We start from the raw sequence: 22,747 nt of genomic DNA on the forward strand, positions 1-22,747 counted from the left end.
TAAGGAGTGGGCCTCCTTCAAAATATTATATAGAAATTATTCAGTAAAGCTTGTGTTGGAGACAATCAAGATATTGATTATAAAAGTGATTTTTGTGGGCTAGAAAAACCGATGTTGCTAACTTTCTAGAAATAAAAATAAAATAACCTAAAATAAAATAAATAAAATGAAAGAAAGAAACTTAAGATAAATATTGAAATCAATATATTTGATGTAATGTTATACTTTAGGCAAGATAAGACTGAAAAAAGCAAATTGCATATACAATGTTTTATTTCATATTAAAAAGAAAAAAATTGTCAGACACTAAACCAACTTGCCTGAACTTTATAACTGACTTCCAGCAATATAGCACCCCATTGGCTAAGGTTAAGAACAAAAAAAGCAATGAAGACATTTAAGTTATTAAATGACAAAACAAATAAAATGATGCATTTAAGGCAAATCCTGGCATTATATAATGTGAATGTAATCATTTGTTTGTCTGTTTGCTTTTTCATTTGTCTTTTCATTTTATGTATTTTTTATTTATTTGTACTGTTGTTTGTTTTGTCCTATGTATCTGTATGCACTTTTGTATTTTTTTAATGAAATTTGGTAGTGTATATACTTGTGAGTAACAAGTTCACTAAAAATATTTTGTCAGTAAGTCGGTTTGGTTCTGGCCAGACGTATCACCAATTTTGTGACATAATAATAATAATAATGAAAAATTATTGTTTATTATTACAACCGCATACACTTGAGACGTTATTATCACTCATGTAATTCCCTTCACTGTTACGCTACAGCGGAATCATTCTCCGCTTGCTGTGTTTCTGGAGGGACAGGTCTCGTGCTGGACTTGTTTACGCACGCGCCCTCTTCCTGCTGCACCAACATGCCGACTGACAACAAACGTGTCCGCGGCCCCGAGGTGTCCCAAAGTCCGTCTCTGTTTGCATGCAAGCCGGCGGCTGTCCTCCCGGCGCACGGCCCCAGAGCGGACGGTCGGCAGCGGGATCAGGTGGACGTCCGGCCGGTGTTTGTCCGCTGCGGGCTCGTGAGCCAGGCCAAAGGCTCCGCGTACATCGAGGCTGGAGACACCAAGCTGATGTGCTGCGTTTACGGCCCCAGAGAGACGGAGCGGAAAGACGAGACCGACATGAAATGTGGAAGGTGTGAAGTGATTTCATACATGTATTTATATGTTTTATTTTACTTATCTACTTGTTCTTTCATGACTAGTTTATGTTAACTGATGTAATGATTAACTTCAGAGGCGTTATGGCATTTAAGCTATAATAGGCAACATTCGTTAAAAGCACCTTTTTCCATTTTCTTTCTTTTAAACTTTTTGGAGATTTTTTTCCTTTAATTTATTTGGAGATATTTTTCTTTTTTTTTTTTTTTTTTTTTTTTTTTTAAAAAAAAGGTGATTATTTTTCTTATTTTTTTTTTTAGATAGTTTTTTTTCTTGATTTTTTGTGATTTTTTTTCCCCTTTATTTATTTTTTTCCTTTAAAATGTTTTGTTTTTGTTTTGTACTTTTTTTTAGACTTTTGTTATATTTTCTTTCTTTAAAATCTTATGGCGAGTTTTTAATCTAAAAAACAACAACATTTCTTGGTGTTTTTTTTTATTCTCTAAAATTATTATTTTTTTCTTTTTAATTCATTTTTTATGATTATTATTAATATTATATTACCATTGTATTTTCCAACTATTTTCTATCCTTATTTTTGAAATATATACACACACACACACACACACACACTCACACACACTAGGTACTTCTAATGTTTAATACAATTTTGAATAACTGAATTTATTTCTCTGTGTGTGTAGGTTGACTACTGACATGCGTTTTGCTCCATTTTCCTGCCCGGAGAGGGGCTCCTGGATTCAGGGGAGCCAGGACAAGGACTTTTCCCTGATGCTGCACGAGAGTCTACAGCCCGCCGTGTGCCTCCACAAATACCCCCGCTCTCAGATCGAGGTCAACGTGATGATCCTTGAGAACAGCGGCTCGGTTCTGGCCCACGCAGTCACGTGCGCTTCTCTAGCTCTCGCGGATGCAGGGATTGAAATGTACGATCTGGTGCTCGGTTGCTCCATACGGCAGGATGGCGCCTCTTATGTGGTCGACCCCTCTTACATGGAGGAGAACAGCTGCAGCTCGGTCAGCGGTGAGAACCAGGGCCGCCTGACTGTTGCGTTCCTCCCCAGCCTGAACCAGATATCTGGGCTGCAGTCGGATGGAGAAATGACTGAGGAGACGCTGACGGCGGGGGTTCGGACCTGCATAGAGGGATGTTATAAACTGTACCCGGTCATCCAGCAGGCCCTGGCCAAAGCTGTGCGCAGGGCCGCGCCCCCACCATCAGAGAGCTGAGAGACTCAATAACTGCTCGGGTTCATTGTTTTTCTACTTTATAATTTCCAGCCCTGACTTTTTTGACAATATGTCTCTATGATTGCTATTATGTTGTTTACTTAAACACAAATAAGACGGATTTAACTGTATTTTCTTATTAAATGATATACCCATGCATTTATGTGTTTTATTCTGCATTTGAAACTTTAAATTTTAAACATTGACCTTGGAAAGGGAAATACAAGCAAGAGTGCACCTAGTTTAGTTCAGAAACAGAAAAATAAAATTAAAAAGTTTAAACATTGTGCTGGAGAGGTTAGAAGCCACAAATGGTTAATGGAAATACCTCCCCTTTTGAATAAGTATAGTTATTAATAAAAAGAAAAAAGATGATTGCATAATTGCTAGAAATTTCAAGATTTAGCAGAATTCAAATATTTTATCTAACTGTGATTTTGATATTTATATAATTATGAACCAGTTTTGAATAATGAAAATTTTGATATTGGCGTTGTTCTAAAGAAATGGTCCACTTCATTTCAGTGAATATTGATTAGGCAAAGTCCAACAATACATAAGATTAAAGTCCTTAAAGTGTCTGATGAGATGTGAGTGCATGTCTGAGGAACACTAAAAGAAGTTCTGGAGAAACACTCTGCAAGTCATTAATCAGTCATTCAGTCATTAAAAATTGATAGAAACTGAAATTTCCTAAAGAGAGGAGCAGATGAGATGCATCTTTCAGCAAAGCTAATCACTGCCAATTTTTTTATTTTTTTAAAATAGGAAAATCTTATTTAGATAAGTGGGGCGTGGCAGCCCAAGCAGTATTACAACACTTAATATCAGGATAAATTAAGCTGTAATAAGTTAAAATACAAAAATGCCAATGAATGTACATCACTTAAGATACAAATAGACTTCACAGTCTTTTTACAGAAAAGTTCAGTATTCCTCTGTGTATTAGAATTTAGATAGCTCATATAGTCTAACTCCTGAATGTATTTTGTAGGGGTCAACAGATTATCAGCCTGGCTGATTATTGTGGCTGATATTTGGCATTTTGCCTATTATAATTAACTAAAAATTGCAAAGAAAGTGTCAGCATGTGAGGAACTTTTAGGTTGTAAAACTTTAGGGGGGCTTTTTTTTTATATTAGTTATTTTTTTTAAATTTTCACTTGACTTTATCAAAAAAAGTTGGGAACTTGCTGTATATGATGCTGTACATTTAGGTTTTGATTCAACATTTGCCAAAGGCATTGAAACAAAGTTTTATGTGGAAGTTTATTATAATCCAAATGCTAAATATTGAAAATATTGGTTATCGGTCTCATTAACTTCTAATAAACAGTATCAATTAACCAATATCTGTTGACCGCTAATGTTTTAGTGATGCCAACTTCTCAGTTCAAATAACTCTTGCAAATGTGCAAATCTTGCACAAACATCTCAGATGAATATGGTCGACAAAATGTCTCCAGTTGCTCTGTGATGAGCTCTGCTGGAGGTTAAAGTTTAAGATGATTTTAAATCTGCACCGTCTGGAACAAATTTACATAAAGCATGCTGCTGTGTCTTGAAAGTGCAGTGTCAGTGGCACCTGTGATCAGCCTGAACCCAGTTGCAGTGCCCTGTAGAAATAATCTAATGCCACTAGAGGGCTCCCAATATAAGGTTTATATTTTAAAGCAGTGGGTTAAGAGAAAGCCTGCATGTGGGTCAGTTATAGGACAGTGGGCCCCATCACCACTTTTATGGTTTTAACTCTCTTTGTGGTCACTTTGTGTCCCTCTTTGGTTGTTTTGCCTGTTTTTGTAATTACTTCTTATAGTGTCTTTTTTAAAAAAAAAAATAAAAAAAAATCAGTGAAATTTATTATTTGTTCCAGAGGGCAATTTGTGCAGCAAGTGTACAAATATGCACATAAAGAAAAAACAATATGACACAGAAACATACAACAGTTGATATTAAGCTGTACACAGCGTGACTGGCACTCATGTACATTCAAGCTCCACAGGAGCAGATGAATAAAGGCTCTTAAAGGCATGTGCAGAAGAACTCACCCCAGCGTGGTGTCCCATCTTCCAGCAGTCCGTGGATTTACACACTGTACCTGCTCTCTGGAAAAACTCTGTTATAATCCTAATTGCTAAGAAACCCTGTCCATCTGAGAATAATGATTTTAGACCCGTGGCCCTGACTTCAAAATGCTTTGAAAAATATATGGTGTCTCTGCTCAGGGCAGAGGTCAACTCGGCACTTGACCCACTCCAATTTGCTTACAGGCAGGGCAGGGGTACTGATGATGCCATCAACAGCATCACCCACCTCACTGTTAAGCACTTAGAAGACCCCAAGGCCTATGCACGTATTTTATTTGTTGATTTTAGTTCAGCTTTTAATACACTGCAGCCTCATCTTCTTATTCAAAAACTGAAGCAGATGAGTGTCAGCCCTTTTCTAATTAAGTGGTATTTCTCTTTTTTAAACAATCGAAGTCAGCAGGTCAGAGTCAATAACGTCCTTTCTGAGCCCAGACCCATCAGCACAGGTGCCCCACAGGGCTGTGTCAGCTCCCCAGTCCTTTTTACACTGTACACAAACGAATGCACAAACAGCCACCCTGAGAACTTTGTTTTTAAATTTTCAGACGACACACCTATCCTCACCTTATTGTACAAAGACACAAGCCCATCAGCCTATTTCTGCGAAATACAAAATTTTGTACAGTGGTGTGATGCAAACCACCTCATTTCTAACGTTACCAAAACAAAGGAGATGGTTCTGGACCCCAGATCAGTGGGGGATCACAGTCCTGTGGTTATACATGACACACATATCGAACAGGTATGCTCTTACAAGTATCTCGGTGTGCACAACACTTTCAGCTTTAAAGATCATGTTGAAACTGTGTGTTCTCGTCTACAGCAGAGACTTTACTTCTTGCGCAGACTCAGAGTGTATGATGTGGACCAGAGGATTATGTTTGTATTTTATCAGGCTGTATTGGAAAGTGTGATCAGATATGGCATGTCAGCGTGGTTTGGAAACCTCACTGTACAGTTAAAAACTAAGCTGGCCCGTCTGGTTCACACAGCTATGAAGGTGATGGGGAGAAACGAGTACCAGTCCCTCCAGTCAACATACGAGCAGTCTGTTCTTCAGCAGTTTCAGAGGATGTTGACTGACCCATCACATATCCTGCACTTAGAAAATGAGCTCTTGTCCTCTGGCAGACGTACAGAGTTCCCCACTGTTAACTTAACCGATTTAAAAATTCATTCGTTCTGACCTCCATTAAACTTTTAAATAGTGCTGTTTGAGGCTGCAGGGATTGTGCAATATTTCCATGGGGTTTTACCCTGTGGTAATATGCAATGTGCAATATGTGCAATGTGCAATATGTGTTATGTATTTGTATGTGCAATATCCTGTGACGTACAATGTTGACTATGTGCAATTCATTATGTTTGTTTTATCACACTGTGGAGGCATGTTGTGCGCAGCATACAAGTCCAAAACAAATTTCCCCATGGGGACAATAAAGTATATCGTATCGTATCGTATCGTAATAAATGTCCACCATAACTCCATAGGATCTGTAATAATTCGGTAAGCATTAAAAATGACAACATCTCCCACTAACATGAACATTTTGTGGTATAGAATGCATCACCATCAGCAGGTCATGAAAGTCACAATACTGCACCATCAGGACCAGTACTACAAAGGCCAATGCTGCAACATAGCACACAAGTACTACAATATGTACTGTTACTGTCAGTCTCACATCAACATCGTCATCAACATCAATATACTACAGTCACAACACGTAAAGCTACTGTCATCCAATCATCATCATCGACATCATCATATTACCAGTACAATATGTACTGTTACTGTCATCGTTATCATAGACATTATCATCATCATCCTTATCGTCATCATCATGATCGAAGGTAATGGACGACTAAAGCAGTCACCTTAGTGTTTAAAGTATGTTTTTGTAGTCGTTTGGGTCTCTTTTCACTAATAATGTGTCTTATTGGGGAAATTTTGTGTCTCTTTGAAATATTTCAGTGTAATTTTTGGTTGTTTAGTGTCTCATTTTTAGTCATTTTGTGTCTCTTTTGTTGGTTTACCTGTTTTTTTGTGGCTATTTTGTGTCTCTTTGCAGTTCCTTTGTACCTCTTTGTGGTCATTTTTGAATCTATTCCTGGTCCTCCCTTTCTGAGATGATTTTCCTCTCCTTGTGGTTGTTTTGTGTCTCTTTGTTGTTATTTTGTATTTATTTGTGCATATTTTGTGTCTTTTTGTGGTCTTTGAGGTAACGTTGCATAGTTTTGAGGTTAGCTTTTGTCTCTTTAAGGTATTCTAATGTTGTTTTTTGTAGTTTTGTGTCTCCTTGTGGTTTTTTTCTGTCCCTGTTTAGCCCATTTGTGACTCTAAGTTGTTATTTTTTGTCCTCTTGTGGTTGTTTTTATGTTCCTTTGCAGTTATTTAATGTCTCTATATAGTTGCTTTGCCTGTTTTTGTGTCATTATTTTGTGCCTCTTTGCACTTCCTTTGCAGCTCCTTTGTGTACCTTTGTGGTCGTTCTTCTTGGTCCGTAAATATTAATAATATAATTTGAGTGACATTAAGTGAAGATGAAGGTGCCCCCTGACACTTTGGGCCCCTGTGCCTGTGCCTGGTACAGCAACCACCAATGCACCTATGGGCCTGTACTACTCAGTCTCCTTAGCAAATCTGGTGCTCACAAGGCTTCTCCAAGCGGCATTAAAAAGGATCCAATCAAAAAATAGTCTAAATTCTGGCGTCCTGGTGCCCTCCCCCTCTCTCCTCATCAGCTGTCTACTGTCTATAACATCTCTGCTCAGTGTCTCTGTTTTGTAGTCCAGTGAGCTCTCTCTGGATTGCATTTGCTGAAATAGCACATTAAAAATGTTGGCATAGGGCCGAATCCTGTGTTTGCAGAAATATCCAATACTGACGTTTTATTCTTGACAGTGGGTTGATGAAATCCACTGTGGGTGTGTATTGAGTGACAAATGTTCTTACACGACCACACACCCTGCAGAAAAATGTCACATCAACAATTACGCGATTTTTAAAATATATTTTGAAGAGGAACACCGTCTAAATGAAGAATTACAGTATGTTATTACTGTGGTCAAAGAAAGTTCACAAACCAAGCTACTCTCTCAAACCCAGACACCAGAGAAGAAAGCCGAAAATTGTGATGTCATAGGGTAGAAAGTCTGGAGCTGCCGACACTGAAGCATTTCCTCTTGTGTCATATACAGTAGTTTACATATATTTGGGCCCGTTTGTGTTTGCGTGTGAGGCGAGAAAGATGATGAAAGACTGTGTGCAGTCATCAGTGCGTCACTCCGTTGACACTTTGGTGTGATCGAGAGGCTGAGGTCGGTTAAAGACCTCGTTTTCCCGAAACATGACCATCCCAGCATTCCACAGCTCAACATCACACTGATACAAACGCTGTTTTCCAGTCAGGCAGATGCCCTCTCACCAAGGCACATATTTACTCACAAAATATCTGCTCAATGTCACGGTCTGATCAGTCACAGATACGTAACAGGAAGTGTTTCATAATCAGAAATAGTTTTGTTGCCAAGCTTGGTGGTTTTGGTGTGTAACAAAAAATAAAGCACCAAAGTCAAAAGACATGATATTAAATTAAAAAAAAAATACTAAAGAAAATATGAAAAATATGTTTGTTTTTTTAACAGAAGAACTGTACAGTATTGTGCAGGAATGTGCAAAAAATGTACCCATGGATGTCTAAATGTTCACAGTATAAAGTATAAAAAATATGTGCGTGTAGGGGGACCATAGAGATAAAATAAAATGTGGATACATGTTGACGCAGATGTCGTGTCAGGAGTAAAAAATATTATTCTGTAATTATAGGACATTTTGGCCTTAATGGCTTTAACAGGTTTTATTTATAAATCTGACTCTGCACAAAAAACTATAAATGCATCAAAATCAACGTTGTTGCTAATCTTTGACATATCCAAGACTGTGTTTAAAAAAAATCCCCACTCCCCTATCATTTATTATTTGTAGTATAACTACTTTTTCATACAAAAACAACAGTGACGTCATGTTTTCAAATGTGGCATTTAAAGAATCCCTAATATGTTTAATTGTTTTGTATGTGTGTGTGTGTGTGTGTGTGTGTGTGGGGGGGGGGGGGGGGGGGGGCATCTGAGCAGATTCATCTCAGCCTGTTTAAATTAGGAATGAGTTTACACTGAGCGGTCACACTGAGGTCATGTGGTTTCTGTTTTTTTTTTTTAGCTGAGTCATTCACTAACTGAGGCATGTACGTATGCGGTGCTTCACTGTATCAGTGAAATTGTGAGTGTGCATTGCCTATAATGAAACACCTAATGTGTCAGAGTAGTCACCATTATTTCGCTGTAGCGACAGTCCTCCAGGTTATTCAGCGTCTGTTTATGTGTGGACTGGGTGCTTGCATTTGTTGTCTGTGCTATTTTTGGTTCTGTGCTAATTGTTGTGTGTGTGTGTTTTATTCTTAGTTCTGTCAGTCCGTCACAGACCTCGTTATCTTCCTGTTTGGCTCCTCTGAGCCAGACAATACAGCTTCCATCACCAGCTATCTGCGGACGCTGAGATATGTAACACGATGCAGTAAGCTCTCGAGTCACACCAACAAATTCTGTGTCTCTCAGTCTGCAGTCACGCAGTCCAGTTTACGTTTTGTTCTTCAAGAGAGGCATTACAGACCAAAGACTAATATGCTGAACCAGCCGCCACAACGTCATTCAACGTTGCAGCAATAAAACAAAAGCAAATGTAGAGATATATATATATATATATATATATATATCAGTCAAGTCAAAGTTCATTGCAGGCCAATCATAAGGCATGCTTCAAAGGGCTGCAGAGTATTTTCCCACTTGACTCAGAGGTCATCAGGTCATCTTCAAGTTAAAGTGGAAGTGAGACGTCTTGCTCGTTAGACTTCTGCTTTATGATAAAACGATGTGAATTATTTCAACAGCCACCGTAGCAGATCTCTGCTTAGAGCAAACATGAATTATTAACATGCAATCATGCTCATAATGACAATGCTAAAACGTTGATGTTTAGCAGGAATGTTTACCATGTAGCTTAGCAGGGTACCATGCTAACATTTGCCAACAAGCACAAAACACAAATTCCAGCTGATGCTAATGGAAATGTAATTTTGCTGGTATTTTGTCATTTAAAAAAAGCATGGGATTTTTTCCTGATGGTATCAGAGGAAAAGTTCCCCATAAAGAAAGTAGTTTTAAGTCCACTCTGATCTGCATTCAGTGTTTCTGTCCACTAAAGCAGCCGTCTTTCAGCACCAGCTCCTGCAGAGCTGAGACAACATCGACCTGCCAGCTCGCCATCACCAACCTGACTGACAGCACAACCAAAATACTTTTTATGTCAGAAAATCCAGTGTTTGAATTTACAGATGTCGCAGCAAATGCAACCGCGGGCACTTGATACTATGACTCTCTATGAACACTCGTCAGTGCTTAACCTTCTCAGCATTTATCATCAGAGAGTGAGCATTCGGCTGCCAGGCTAAAGGTGAAGGATGTGGGCCTACCTGTCATTGTTCTGGCTCCGGGCTGTCACCGGGTCAGCTTGCTCTCTTGTGATCCAACTCTGCTTCACTTTGGCTCCATTTACAGTTCATTTGTTGACAATAAAGCATGCACAAAATTACGAGACAAAACTTTATGGGGACGAGAGGAAACTCCACTGTCTGTCTTCCTCGTTGCACTCAAAACATCTCCTCTTCTACTGGGGCTGCACACCTGGTCGAAATCACCTCTCTTAATTACTTCCAGCCCCAGGTAAACCCAACCCACCTAACCTGACAGCCACGCAAGGCAGCCAAAAACAGAGTGTTGACGCTGATTTTATTTTCCAGCTCACTTGCAAATTAAGGGAATCTGCCACTGACAGACAGACACTGGGAGCGGATAAATTAATAAATGTACTGCTGACAAGCAAACCCATTAACACCGGGGTCGACATCAGTTTTCATATGCTGCATTTGGACTCCTCTCACAAAGTATTCAAACCTAAAAAAAAACAGGTTTGATTTCTTTCAAATGCACTGAAAAATTTTATGCAAGTGGTAAACTGGTAAGAAATGTCCCAAAGCCTCCAACAAATGAGTAAAAGATGACGAGTATCTGAAAATATAATTTGACTTTTTTTTTTTTTAAAGTATGCGACAGAAAAAAGAAAAAAAATATAATTTTTCCGAAGGTCTTTTTTTCATTTTTACTTTACCCTACTTTTTAAAAATTTTATTTTAAGGTATTTTTCTTGTAATGTCTTACTAATTCCTTGGTAATTTTGGGGGCATGTGTCAATGCCCTCAACCCATATTTAGAAAAAAAAAAAAGCCAATTAGGTTAAACACATACGGAGTTAGATGCATGTGTGGTTTAAACCGCTGTCAGTGCAGATTCCGCTCCATTAAACGCGACAGAAAAAAACTCGGACCGCAAAAAACCCCTCTGCTTACCGTGGGTACGACAGAAACCTTTTGCAGAAGCATGAACTGAAATTATGCTTAAGTTAGTGTGGCATATTCAAAATAACTGCCAAAAATGGCAGCCCTGTTGCCAATACCATACAGACAATGACAATGACACCAAAAAATAATGCTTGAGCAGGCTTGTCAATCCATATGATGGCTTTAAAAATTTCAGAACATATTTTTTAACGGATATATGGACTGCCAAGACAATGAATGTTGAATTTGATCGGTGTGCCGAGTATGCTTTTGAAGGGACTTTTTGCAGTTTAAACTGAACGCCCATCTTTTTTTGTTCATAATGGCAAGCTAGTCAGCCAATGACAAGTGAAGCCTGTTGATATTATGGCTTTTCCTTAGCCAACCTGTACATAGATACGGGCATGACAGAATGAGTGTCGACTGAACAATTCAATTTACAATTATAGTTAGGATTCTTTAAGTCAAGACAAAATAGGAGGTTTGAGGTAGGAGAGGACACAGCTATGAGTTTTCTTTTAAACATTACATAAGAAAGTACAAGCAGTTAGGATTTCTTTCTGTAATGATGCCCCAGAAAATGACAGGTTGAATAAATAAAAACATTAAGTACATATTTTACTATTTTACTATTATATTTTACTTAGCAAGTATTTAGTAAGTAAGTTTTTTTTTCTTGTGTAAAAAGCAGGTTGTTGTCACATTATGAGGCAATATTTGCAGTCTGGAAATGAATAGGTGGGTGGGGTGAAACTGATGAAATGAGTCTTGGACATTTATGATGTCAATTCACTAGAAATAAGTGCTGAGCCACTTTAGTAAGAATTTGATAAAGAGAAAAGGTGACTGGAAGTTACTCCGCCTCTGTGCTGGAATAGAGCTAAGGCTACCTTCAGTGTCACAACTCCAGTGGAAAGCAAGTTATATTTATTACCATTAAGTATAAAACAAATATCAGAGTGCAATTCTTTAACTCTTCATATTAAAAAAAAAGTTTTTTAATATTATTATTTTCCCTAGTTTATCCTCCTCTTTTTTCTCTGAAAATAATACTGAAAAAAGTTGCAGATAGTTGATTCTTGGGTATGTGAGTGCATGCATATGTGTTTAATACTTAAGAGTATGGGTTTAAATTAATAAAGAAGGTGGTGAATTAAAATTCAGTTACTTATTGAGAAGAGGTGGGTTTAAATAAGCTTATACTTCTTCTCACTCCTTTTTCAAATATTAAACCAAGTCATCATGTGTTTGACCATTTCTTTTGCTTTATGTCTTTTTCACGTGTTTTACATGTTTACATGTTTAAATCAAATCAAATCAAAAAACTGAAAAATCAAATCAAATTGCAGAAATCAGATTATGCTGTTCAAGTATATCAGCTATTTAATTAACTAAATAAATAAATACTAAACACCTAGAGATTGTCCAATCTCCTCTTCATCCCTGTTCCTCATGAAAATCATGTTTTTATTCATTATTTTGAACTGGTTTATGGTTGGACATTGTTTAAGCTGCATGTTAAAACTGTTTTGAAGCTTCACGCCACAGATTAATATACAAAAACTTGCCCTGGTGGTGGGAACACTGTAAGTTTTGAAACTGAATTTCCCCCTTAAATTATAACCCGCTCTCAATCACTGAACAGTTTTTTTTTTTTTATATATATTTCCTGGTAACAGCTTATTTTTTTTTTTTTTGCTCTGTTTGAAATTCCACAAGATCTGTGAATTTTAATAGTTTTGACTGTAAGAATTATGAGCTGGTGTGATCCAGATAAACTGACATTGTGAATGACTTGTATTGTTCTTTTTTTGGAGAATAGAAAGTGAATGTAATGAACTTCTGTAGTTGTTGCCTCAAGCCTCTGCACAGTAATTTAGATTTGGTAAAACTATTCAACAGTAGAGAATATGAAGTGTTTTCTGTTTCACAACTTGCTTTGCTTTGTTTAGAACTAAAATGCATCTTGATTGTCTATTTTGTACATGTTTAATGTGTGATTTTCGGCTGATTCTTTCATCTATTGTCACCCCAAGAAATTTATTAGCATTAACTCTTTCAAGCTCAACCTCGTCTATCTGTATCTTTACTTGCATAATATTTTAACAGTTATCAAAAACTTCAATAATAATAATAATAATAATAATAATAATAATAATTAACTTTATTTATATAGCACATTTAAAAACAATAGTTAACAAAGTGCTTTGTCAGACAAAGCATAGGCAGGGACTCAGGGAATAATAAGATAAAAATCAACAAATATGCCAAATAGAGAAAGTGTTAAAACAGTTAAACCATACAAAAGGTCAACAAGATTAAAGCCAATAAAATGTATAAAAGTGATCAAGCAGGCAGATCTCGAATAACAGTTAAAGTACTGAATTAATCAATTTTAGAAAATGTAAGAATAAAAGCAATAAAAAATGATAACAATAATATAAGAAGTAATATAAGAAGATTACACGCTTATAATTCAGTTAGCTTTTGGTTTTGATTCTCAGTGCACTGCACGTCCTGCACTCTTAAACACGTACATGTACACACAAACCCACAGATATGTGCACCAGCAACATCTAAAAACAAAGACCCCAGTGTCTCAGGGGGGATGAGGAACTCACTTTAAACTATCACTCAAACACTGCAAACACACACGCACATGCACACACCCAGAACGAACTGAAGGTTTTTGGTAAGTGATGTCAGAGGTCACTGAGGTGAGGTGGAGTGAGTGAGTGAGTGAGTGTTTTGGGGTGAGTGTGTGTCAGAGTGGTGGGAGGGACAGTCTTGTGTGTATAAATACAGGACTGTGATGGACAAGGAGCATGAAAAGACGAGTGTAAAGACACTCAAGGACATTTAGAGCAACAGTTTAGCTGACTTGAATAAAAAGAAAATCTACAATGGCCAATCGCAACGGTAAGTTATCTATCTATCTCTGTATATTTCGTTCTTAAACCCCTCTCTCTGCAGTTCATATCACAAACTTTATGGGAGATTATGAAGCGTGTGAAAAATGTGCTGATTTATGACTCAACACTTGGGTGCGATATGACCCATCCTAATTCCTGCAACAAGCACAAGTCTAGCTAGGACAGGGACCAGACTGGTCAAACGAAGCAACATTTTAAAAAAAGGCAAGTAAATATTTCGTCTTTGCTTTTTTTTGTTGGTATACTCATGATAGATTGTGCAAAAAATTTCAAAGTTACATGTTGACAAATCCCTCATGACAAGCCTTTCTCCCTTCCCTGCCCTTTTTAGGACATTTCTCAGATTTTAGGACTTCTTTCTAGGACTTGAGGATGTTTCTAGGATTTTAGGACATGTTGAGGATTCAAGGATGTTTCTGGGATTTTAGGATGTTTCTGGGATTTTAGGATTTTTTTTAGGATTTGAGTACATTTCTAGGACTTGAGGATGTTGCTAGGACTGAAGGACCTTTTTAAGATTTAAGGACATTTGGAGGATTTTAGCACATTAGGTGCTTAGATAGGACCTCTTTCGGAGGGTGCAGGGGATCCTCATCTGGCACTTTCTTGATAAACAAGCTCTATTATGATGCTGTTTGTGCACTCTGGCTCCTTATATATACCAAAAGTACAAAAACAATTCCCACTGTGAATTATTTCATTTTTATTGTGAATTGTAAAATGGTCAGGGGGGCACCTCGCACTTATCAGGGGCCAGATTCGGCAGTATCACTGGGTTAAAGTCTTTCATCACTACCAATATTTGATGAAGCAACAAAACACCCTCTGACAATTGCTTAACTTTGTCTCTGTTAGGTTACATTGTTGATGTGGATCTGAGAAGTAATGAAAACAACTTGGCTCACCGCACCCGGGAGATCGACAGGCAGCGCCTGATTGTCCGCAGGGGTCAGCCTTTCTCCATCACTCTGCAGTGCTCCGAGTCTCTGCCCCGCCAACACCACGTGGAACTGGTCCTGCACCTCGGTGAGTGCAGCCTCACTGAGGTTTCTGACGCTCATCCAGTGTAAACTGTTCACTGTTTACAGAGGAGATGCTGTGCCAAAGCAAAGAGAAATTCAGTTAAATCAAACTACGTATCTGCTATGTAAATACACACTGACACAAACACAAAAAAACACTGGATCAAAAATAATCCAATTCGGGTCAGTTGTGGTGTCCAAATCTGGGTCAATCTACCACCAGCCCAGTACTTAATGTTTGACGGGTGTAAGAGCCCCTGGTGTGTGTGTGTGTGTGTGTGTGTGTGTGTGTGTGTGTGTGTGAGTGTGTGTGTGTGTGTGTGTGTGTGTGTGTGTGTGAGTGTGAGCGTGTGTGGCACTTTTCTGAGGTCATTTTCTAATTTTTTTTCAGTCTTTTTTGTCATTGCTTATTTTCAGGAAATTTGCTTGCAACTTTTTCTAATTTCTTTGTAGTTTTTTGGCAAATTCTTCTTAAATTTAATCTCCCCATGTTTTTGAAAGAAATGGAGCTGATTTTCTCAGGTATAATTAATGTAATATAGTGACAAAACTTATGTAGATGATGAGCTGACATTACAACAATCTGTTTTATAAATTACACTAACTTTTTTATGATTCTTCAGGTAAGAGAGACGAGGTGGTGATCAAGACTCAGAGGGAGCATGGGGCTGGAGACAAGTGGTGGTTTAGTCAGCAGGGAGCACAGGATGAAATGCTGCTGACTGTGCACAGTCCAGCGGACGCTATCATCGGCCACTACCGCCTGGCTGTGCTGCTGGTGTCATCTGACGGACGAATTTTAGAGAAAAACGACAAGTTTAGTTTCCACCTGCTCTACAACCCATGGTGCAAAGGTAAAACATTCATACACACATACAAAGTGAACGCATTCTGTATTTTCTGTGAGAGATCAAACTGCATTGACATGCTGCAGCATTTAAAGTTTAGCATGATGAATAATGATAATTCTCACCTTGTCGTGTTTTTAATTGAGGTCCTAGAATGTTCAAAAAACATACAATTGATGCTTATGTTTCTGTTGAAATTAAATTTAATGTTTGTTAACGTGTGTATGTGTGTGTGTGTGTTTACTTACCAGATGATGTGGTGTACCTCCCCGATGAGAGTTTGCTGCGGGAGTACATATTAAATGAAGACGGAGTCATTTTCATGGGGTCCTCAGATAGTATCAAAAGAGTTCCCTGGAGTTATGGACAGGTAACACACTCTCTCTCTCTCTCTCTCTCTCTCTCACACACACACACACACATTTACACAGGACACACATGAGAAAAATACGTAGTCTTGCATTCATTTCCTGCAGTTTAACTGCAACCCCCTAACCCCCTTACCCAAAACCTAAAACCTAATATTAGCTTAACCCAAACTAACCCTAATCCTAACTCTTCAGTGACATACAATATTTGTCATGAGTGGATCTTTGAGTGTTTTAAAAATGAAGGCTATATTAAAACTAAACACTAACTAAATTATGTGAGCTGCACATATTTTAATCCTCACTTGAGGATTAAAATATATGCAAAATATAATAGTGCTCCAACAGCACTAAACCCGAGTGTGAGCAGCGAGTAACAACAACCCCGCCCACATGGAAGAGTGCTGTCTGCGGTGGAGCACAGATCTAGGGTTTAGGTACATTTTCGTTTTTGATAGAAACGCGGCTTATGACTCATAGTATATTAAAAAATGAAAATAAATTATTCCCTATTTTTCTGTGGACCCCATTTAACTACCTCGAGGAAACCTATGGGGGATCCTTGGTTGAGAACCACTGGCATACACACACATCCACACACACTTCTGTGAATGTGTGTGTCTGTCGGGCCAGTAGGGGACATGTGTGAATTGTCACAGCAGTGTGACAGCAGAGACTCGGAGGCTTCGGCTGGATCAGGAAATCTGTTAGTTGGACGGAGGAAACTTCTGGACGGGAGGTGTCAGAATGTAACCAAACCACACAAACAAGGACTTGTTCCTGCACAGCTTGCTGAGAGGACAGAGAGGGAGACAAACAGACAGATGGCAGATAGACAGACAGGAGGTGGTGTAAGAGATACACACATAAACAGATCAAGCAACAGGAGACAAACATGATTTGAAATCTGTTTGAAAAAATGGTTGAGAAGCATCTCCAGTTCAACAACCAATCTTATCTTTGCTTTTCTACCTCTTTCTCTGTGTCTCTCTCAGTTTGAGGACTATGTGATGGACATCTGTCTTCAAGTCCTGGACAACTCCAATGATGCCCTGAGAAACTCAAAAATGGACCTGGAGCGCAGAGCTGACCCTGTCTATGTCAGCCGGATAATCAGTGCAATGGTGACGATCTCTTCTTCTTAAAAACAACAGTGACAGTTTAACAACAAAACAAGAAAAAAAACATCTGCATTTTGTTGTCTTTTTCAAAGTGGTAGCCCATATGATACTCGAATGATCCACAAATATGCACTTCTGAAAGCTTTTACATTCACATGGAGCTCCTTCCCAGAAATACCCTCAAAACAGAAGCTGAGTCCTTAAAAATGAAAGGAGTTCAGGATATTTTCTTTACTGCTTGACTGACAAATGATCTCTATCCTTTACATATATATTGTCAACGAGATTCATTTCTTATGTGCTTCATGCATTTTTTCACCTTTAATTACGTGTTGTCTTCACCCGCCCAGGTTAACTCTGCAGGGGACAGGGGTGTGTTGACCGGTAAGTGGTATGAGCCGTACTCTGACGGCGTCCCACCGTACAGATGGACTGGCAGCGTGCCGATCCTCCAACAGTGGAGCAAGAACGGGGCGAGGGCGGTCAAATATGGCCAGTGCTGGGTGTTTGCTGCCGTCGCCTGCACAGGTTAGGCTTTCAGAGATTTCACCGCTGCACAATTGAACGATCCGAAAGAGTCAAAGTAATAAAGATGAAGGAAAGTGTTTTCAGAAATACATGCTGCTGATTGTTGTTTGTAAAGGACTAATTCATCAGTAATTCAATTTGTAAAGGAAATATGCTTAATATTGCTTGAAGCTTTATTGAGGAGAGTTAGATGAAAACACAGATTTCTACCAGCAGCCAGGTAACTTAGCTTAGCATAAAGGATGTCATATTACTCATGACTGAATTCATGATGAAAACGTTGCTTTTCTCTAATATGATGAATGAAGAATCCAAAAAGGTAATCATTCTTCATGAGAAGTCAGTGGGGACTGCATGTAACTATAGCAAAACTTTACATCTAGTGACAAACTCTCACACAACGTAGGCAATTTAATTAAGTCACATTTATCCAGTTGTACGTCAGTACTTCTATAACAGATTAATTTTTGCTAAAACGTTAACGTTAACGTAAATTGCTCACCTACAAGGTTTTGGTGAAATGCATGTGTTTGAGAACTACCAAACATATGACCAGATAAATGAGATTATGCTGCATGAGTTTTGTGAGAGTTTGTAAACGAATGTTTTTGAAATACTGTAAATTTGCGACCTTTCAAGACGACCCCCGTTCACTTCGATACGTGAAAAATGTTCGCCTTTTTTGGATTCTCCGTAGAGCCATGTGAGAGAAATAAAGTGTTCTTCATGAATTCAAGGTAATGTCAGTTTGGGGAACCAAAATTTGAAAGGCAGTGAGGAAAAGAAAGGAGTTAGGGACAATGAATGCATTGTACCTGTCTGATGTTTGTTTCTTCACAGTGCTGCGCTGTCTGGGAATCCCGACACGCCTCATCACCAACTTCTCTTCAGCCCACGACGTGGATGGAGACCTCAACATAGACACTCTGCTGAACGAAAGCCTGCGCTTACTGAAAGACCAGAGAGAGAGTAGCTGGTAGGAACCGACAAACAAACACACACACGCAGCAGAAGGCATAACAATCAAATATAATGAATGATCTTGTCACGTCTTACAATTAGGAACTTCCACTGTTGGGTCGAGTCCTGGATGAGGAGAGATGATCTCCCCAAAGGAAATGACGGCTGGCAGGTTTTGGACCCCACCCCTCAAGAGCTGAGTGAAGGTACAGTCCTAACTCTTTTGACCTAATCTCTGTTATTCACCTCTTTCTTCAACTTGACTGTGTTTTACAAGACATTTCTCACCTACCCAAAAATGCACGCCCTACCTGTTGACTGTTGTCTTTCATCATTATATTGTGTCTTTCTTTGGTGTCATATATCTTTGTTAAAAAATCAGCATTGTTTCCTGTCACTGTGTCAACTATCTATTAATGCAAGAATTGCTTTGAGGAAATCTGTGACAAAATGAAATTTTCATCTTCAGGTGTGTACTGCTGCGGTCCGTGCCCAGTGATGGCCATCAAGGAGGGACATCTGGGGGTGAAGTATGACGCTCGGTTTATATTCGCGGAGGTAAACGCTGACGTCACTTACTGGGTTGTCAAAGGAGATGGCAGACATCAGAAGGTGATTTGTCTTTGCTCAATTTGAAATGTATCTACATGTTCTGGGAGCAAATAAACAAAATTATTTAATGATGATGATTTTTATTGTTACAGCTCAAAGTGGACCATGCAGATGTGGGGAGGAACATCAGCACCAAGAGTGTTTATGGCGACAACAGAGAGGATCTCACTCTGCAGTACAAATATCCTGAAGGTTAGTGGGAAACTTGAACACAGTGATTGCACAAATTTACTGCCATCATGCTGAAAAAACTTACTATAGACACGTTTATCTAGTTCAGTATACAACAGTTTGTTAACCTCAACATTGTCAGTTATGCTTACATATGTGTTTGTTCACATAAGAATGTCAACAACATTTTAGCCGAAATGATGCCAGAATAAACAGCAGGGTTTCCCCAAAACTTATAATACTATATATAATACTATATATTTACTTATGCATGTCCGAAAAAAACAACATTTCAAAAATGACACAGCATATTCGTCTGCTGCAGAGCCATGTACACAGCTATAGTCTACTGGCAATGGGACAGCAGTCTGTAGCCTATTTTTAATGTTTGAAAAACCCACATGCATGTGCTTATTTTGATTGGAAAAGGGGCATCATTTTGGGATACACCTATTAAGATATCAGTTTCAGAATAATCTTAATAATTGAAAGGTCTTTGCTCGTTGAAAGGGTGCACTTGCATTATTATGTTGTGATATCTTTAATATTGTATTAATGGCATAAAATGCTCTCAAAATGACAATGATATCATTTATTGCAATTATATCTGAGACAAGATATATTGTTCAACAAAAGCAGTTATCATGACAGGCCTAGTTATAAGACTTTGTTTGGACTTTGTTGTAATTGTGCTTGTATCTGCTTATAGTCATTAGTTTAGACTCATGATTAGGGTCAGTTGTCACCGAACAAAATCTTCTCCACAGGCTCCAAGAAGGAGAGAGAGGTGTATGAGAAGGCTGGACGCCGAGTCCCAGAGCCAGCCAATATGATTGCAACACCAGAAAAACTGAAAATGTCAATCAAGCATGCCAACCCTGTGTTTGGGACGGACTTTGATGTGATTGTTGAGGTATGGAGTGTTAAAAATGTAGCAGGATGGATGAATAACATAGTAAAATGGGTAAATTCTTTCACACTGTAAACTTTCTCTCTCTCTCATTCTGTCTGCAGGTGAAGAATGACGGAGACAGAGACGCTCATGCTCGGCTGACCATGCTGGTCACGACTGTAACTTACAATTCTCTCCACCGAGGGGAGTGTCACCGACAAACAGAGGATGTGACTGTGCCCGCCCACAACGGTTAGTAGCTCAAATAAAGGCACAACGGTCTCTGGCTCAGATGTGCTGTAAAACAACAGTGAGCAGATGTCTGCACGATCATGTTCTTATATTGCAACAGCATGATGTACCTTTTTCCTTTTTAATACTGTGTGTTTGTGTGTGTGTTTAGTCCACAAGGAAGTGCTGCGTCTGCGATATGAAGACTATGTCAAGTGTGTCTCTGCACATCAGATGTTCAAAGTGAGTGCCCTCTTGGAGGCAGGGGAGCGCGAACCCCTCATGACCATGGCCACCATCCCACTGAGCATGCCTGAGCTCCTTGTCCAGGTGGGTACACACTGAGCATGCTCAGAGGTTATAGTTGGGGGGATGTTCTCATGCACTGTTTGTACATATACCGATTTTTGCATATCCCACATAATCATGAGGCAGTAATTTGTGTGGCTGAAATCATGCTACCAATGCACTGACGGGAGTAAAGAAGAAAGCAGCAACACGTGTAAGCCCGGTGTAGGCTTATATCATTTCAGCATTCCTATTGGCAGTGTGAATGCAAACTTAAAAACAAAAACCAACAACAACCACACTTTTAGGTATATAGGTCTTGGGGGAGTTCCTCTCAGGGAGTTCTCAGAACTGTTTGATTCAAATACAAATTTAGTTGCTGATTTAGTTCCTGAACTTAGCTCTTGTGGCCCTGTAGTACCTGCAATTATATGGTTGAAAAGAGGCCTCAGGAAGAGCGACTGAAGAAGGATCCCTCTTCCAGGCGTGCAATAGATGTCGTATATAACAATTAAATTAGAGTAATGACATGAAGGAAAGAGAAAGAGAGAAAGACAGAGGGGGAGAGAAGCACAGCAACAATAACAATAGCATATCATATAACAACAGTGACAGATGTAACATTACTAAATGCACTCTATGATAGCATGTGATGTTGCGTGCAAATATCGTAGGTGTTGAAAAGAGTCCCATGCTTATATTAATAGTGGAGGCATGACGCATAAAAACGGCAGTAGAAGGTTGCATCGAGCAGGATCGCGGCATCTGCGCAACCAAGGCCCATGACACAGGCGCAGCCTCAGACAGGACCACAGCAACAGCACAACCGAGACCACGATCAAGGCGAGCCGGAGGTGCTGCCACAGCACGAGCATGGATGTTGATGTTTTTAACGTTTCCAGATCGTGACCTGTGATCTCCCACAGTGCCATTTGTATCCTGACCACAGAGCTGTCTCCTCTCTCTCCAGGTGCCTGGAAAGGCTGTTGTGTGGGAACCAGTGACAGCCTTAATCTCCTTCACCAATCCTCTCCCAGTTCGTCTGAGGGGTGGCATGTTCACTGTGGAAGGGGCCGGCCTTCTGACTGCTACTGAGATCCGTGTTAAGTAAGTAACTAGTGAGGCACCTTTTGTATGAGGCAAGAGAACAGAATTAACAAGCAACTTACAAATTCAGACATCTGACATGAACTATAAAAATGAGGTCTCAACTGGTCAGTTTATGACAGGACCTCAAAAAAAATGAAACAAAATACAACTCGGACATTCATCACTCTCTTTTCTTTTTCAGTGGTGATATATCTCCTGGCCAGAAGGTGTCTGTCAAGCTCTCGTTCACACCCACGCGCACCGGGGTCAGGAAGCTCCTGGTGGACTTTGACTCCGACAGACTGAAGGACATGAAGGGAGACGCCACTGTGGTTGTCCGCAAGAAAGCCGCCCCAGGGGATACCCCCTTCCCTGCACATATTCGCCACCCTGAACTTCCTTTACCTTGTTCAAACCCTGTTTGAATGTAAAAGCATTTCCAGTATTATAACACTGCACTGCGCACAATGTGCACATGTATTCTATTTAAATGATGTCTGTAACTGTGACCATATCCCAGAAAGAAGCACCAGACACAGTGTTCATTTAGGTACCTTAAAGCCACTATGTGTCAGATTGTTAACATCTCTGACCGCATTAATACCTCCCAGCAAACAATTTTTGGTTCTAACAATGTTCTGAGAATGGTAAAATGCAACCAGTGCAATGTTTTAGTAATGTTTTCAGCGGCAAGTTTTCCTTTAAAGCGTTCTTCTTAAAGTTAGCTTATCATTGTCTATAAACATTTTTTTTGTTTTAAATGCT

At 39.1% G+C, this 22,747-nt stretch overlaps 2 protein-coding genes across 2 annotated transcripts; both read left to right on the plus strand.

Moving 5' to 3' along the window:
- Window positions 1–824: 824 nt before the first annotated feature.
- exosc6 (exosome component 6) lies at window positions 825–2,592 on the plus strand. Its single transcript, XM_042496593.1, has 2 exons — window positions 825–1,158; window positions 1,828–2,592. The coding sequence occupies exons 1-2, from the start codon at window positions 881–883 to the stop codon at window positions 2,372–2,374; spliced, it is 825 nt and encodes a 274-aa protein (XP_042352527.1). The 5' UTR covers window positions 825–880; the 3' UTR covers window positions 2,375–2,592.
- Window positions 2,593–13,753: 11,161 nt separating this feature from the next.
- Window positions 13,754–22,671, plus strand: tgm2l (transglutaminase 2, like). The gene is made up of 15 exons (XM_042496935.1): window positions 13,754–13,838; window positions 14,708–14,878; window positions 15,498–15,728; window positions 15,974–16,092; window positions 17,086–17,214; window positions 17,562–17,739; window positions 18,580–18,715; window positions 18,802–18,905; window positions 19,169–19,311; window positions 19,404–19,503; window positions 20,250–20,395; window positions 20,497–20,626; window positions 20,778–20,935; window positions 21,864–22,000; window positions 22,185–22,671. Exons 1-15 carry the CDS (start codon window positions 13,823–13,825, stop codon window positions 22,405–22,407), a joined length of 2,121 nt encoding a protein of 706 aa, XP_042352869.1. The 5' UTR covers window positions 13,754–13,822; the 3' UTR covers window positions 22,408–22,671.
- Window positions 22,672–22,747: the final 76 nt, after the last annotated feature.

This window comes from Plectropomus leopardus, chromosome 11 (assembly GCF_008729295.1).
Source record: "Plectropomus leopardus isolate mb chromosome 11, YSFRI_Pleo_2.0, whole genome shotgun sequence".
Taxonomy (NCBI): Eukaryota; Metazoa; Chordata; class Actinopteri; order Perciformes; family Serranidae; genus Plectropomus; species Plectropomus leopardus.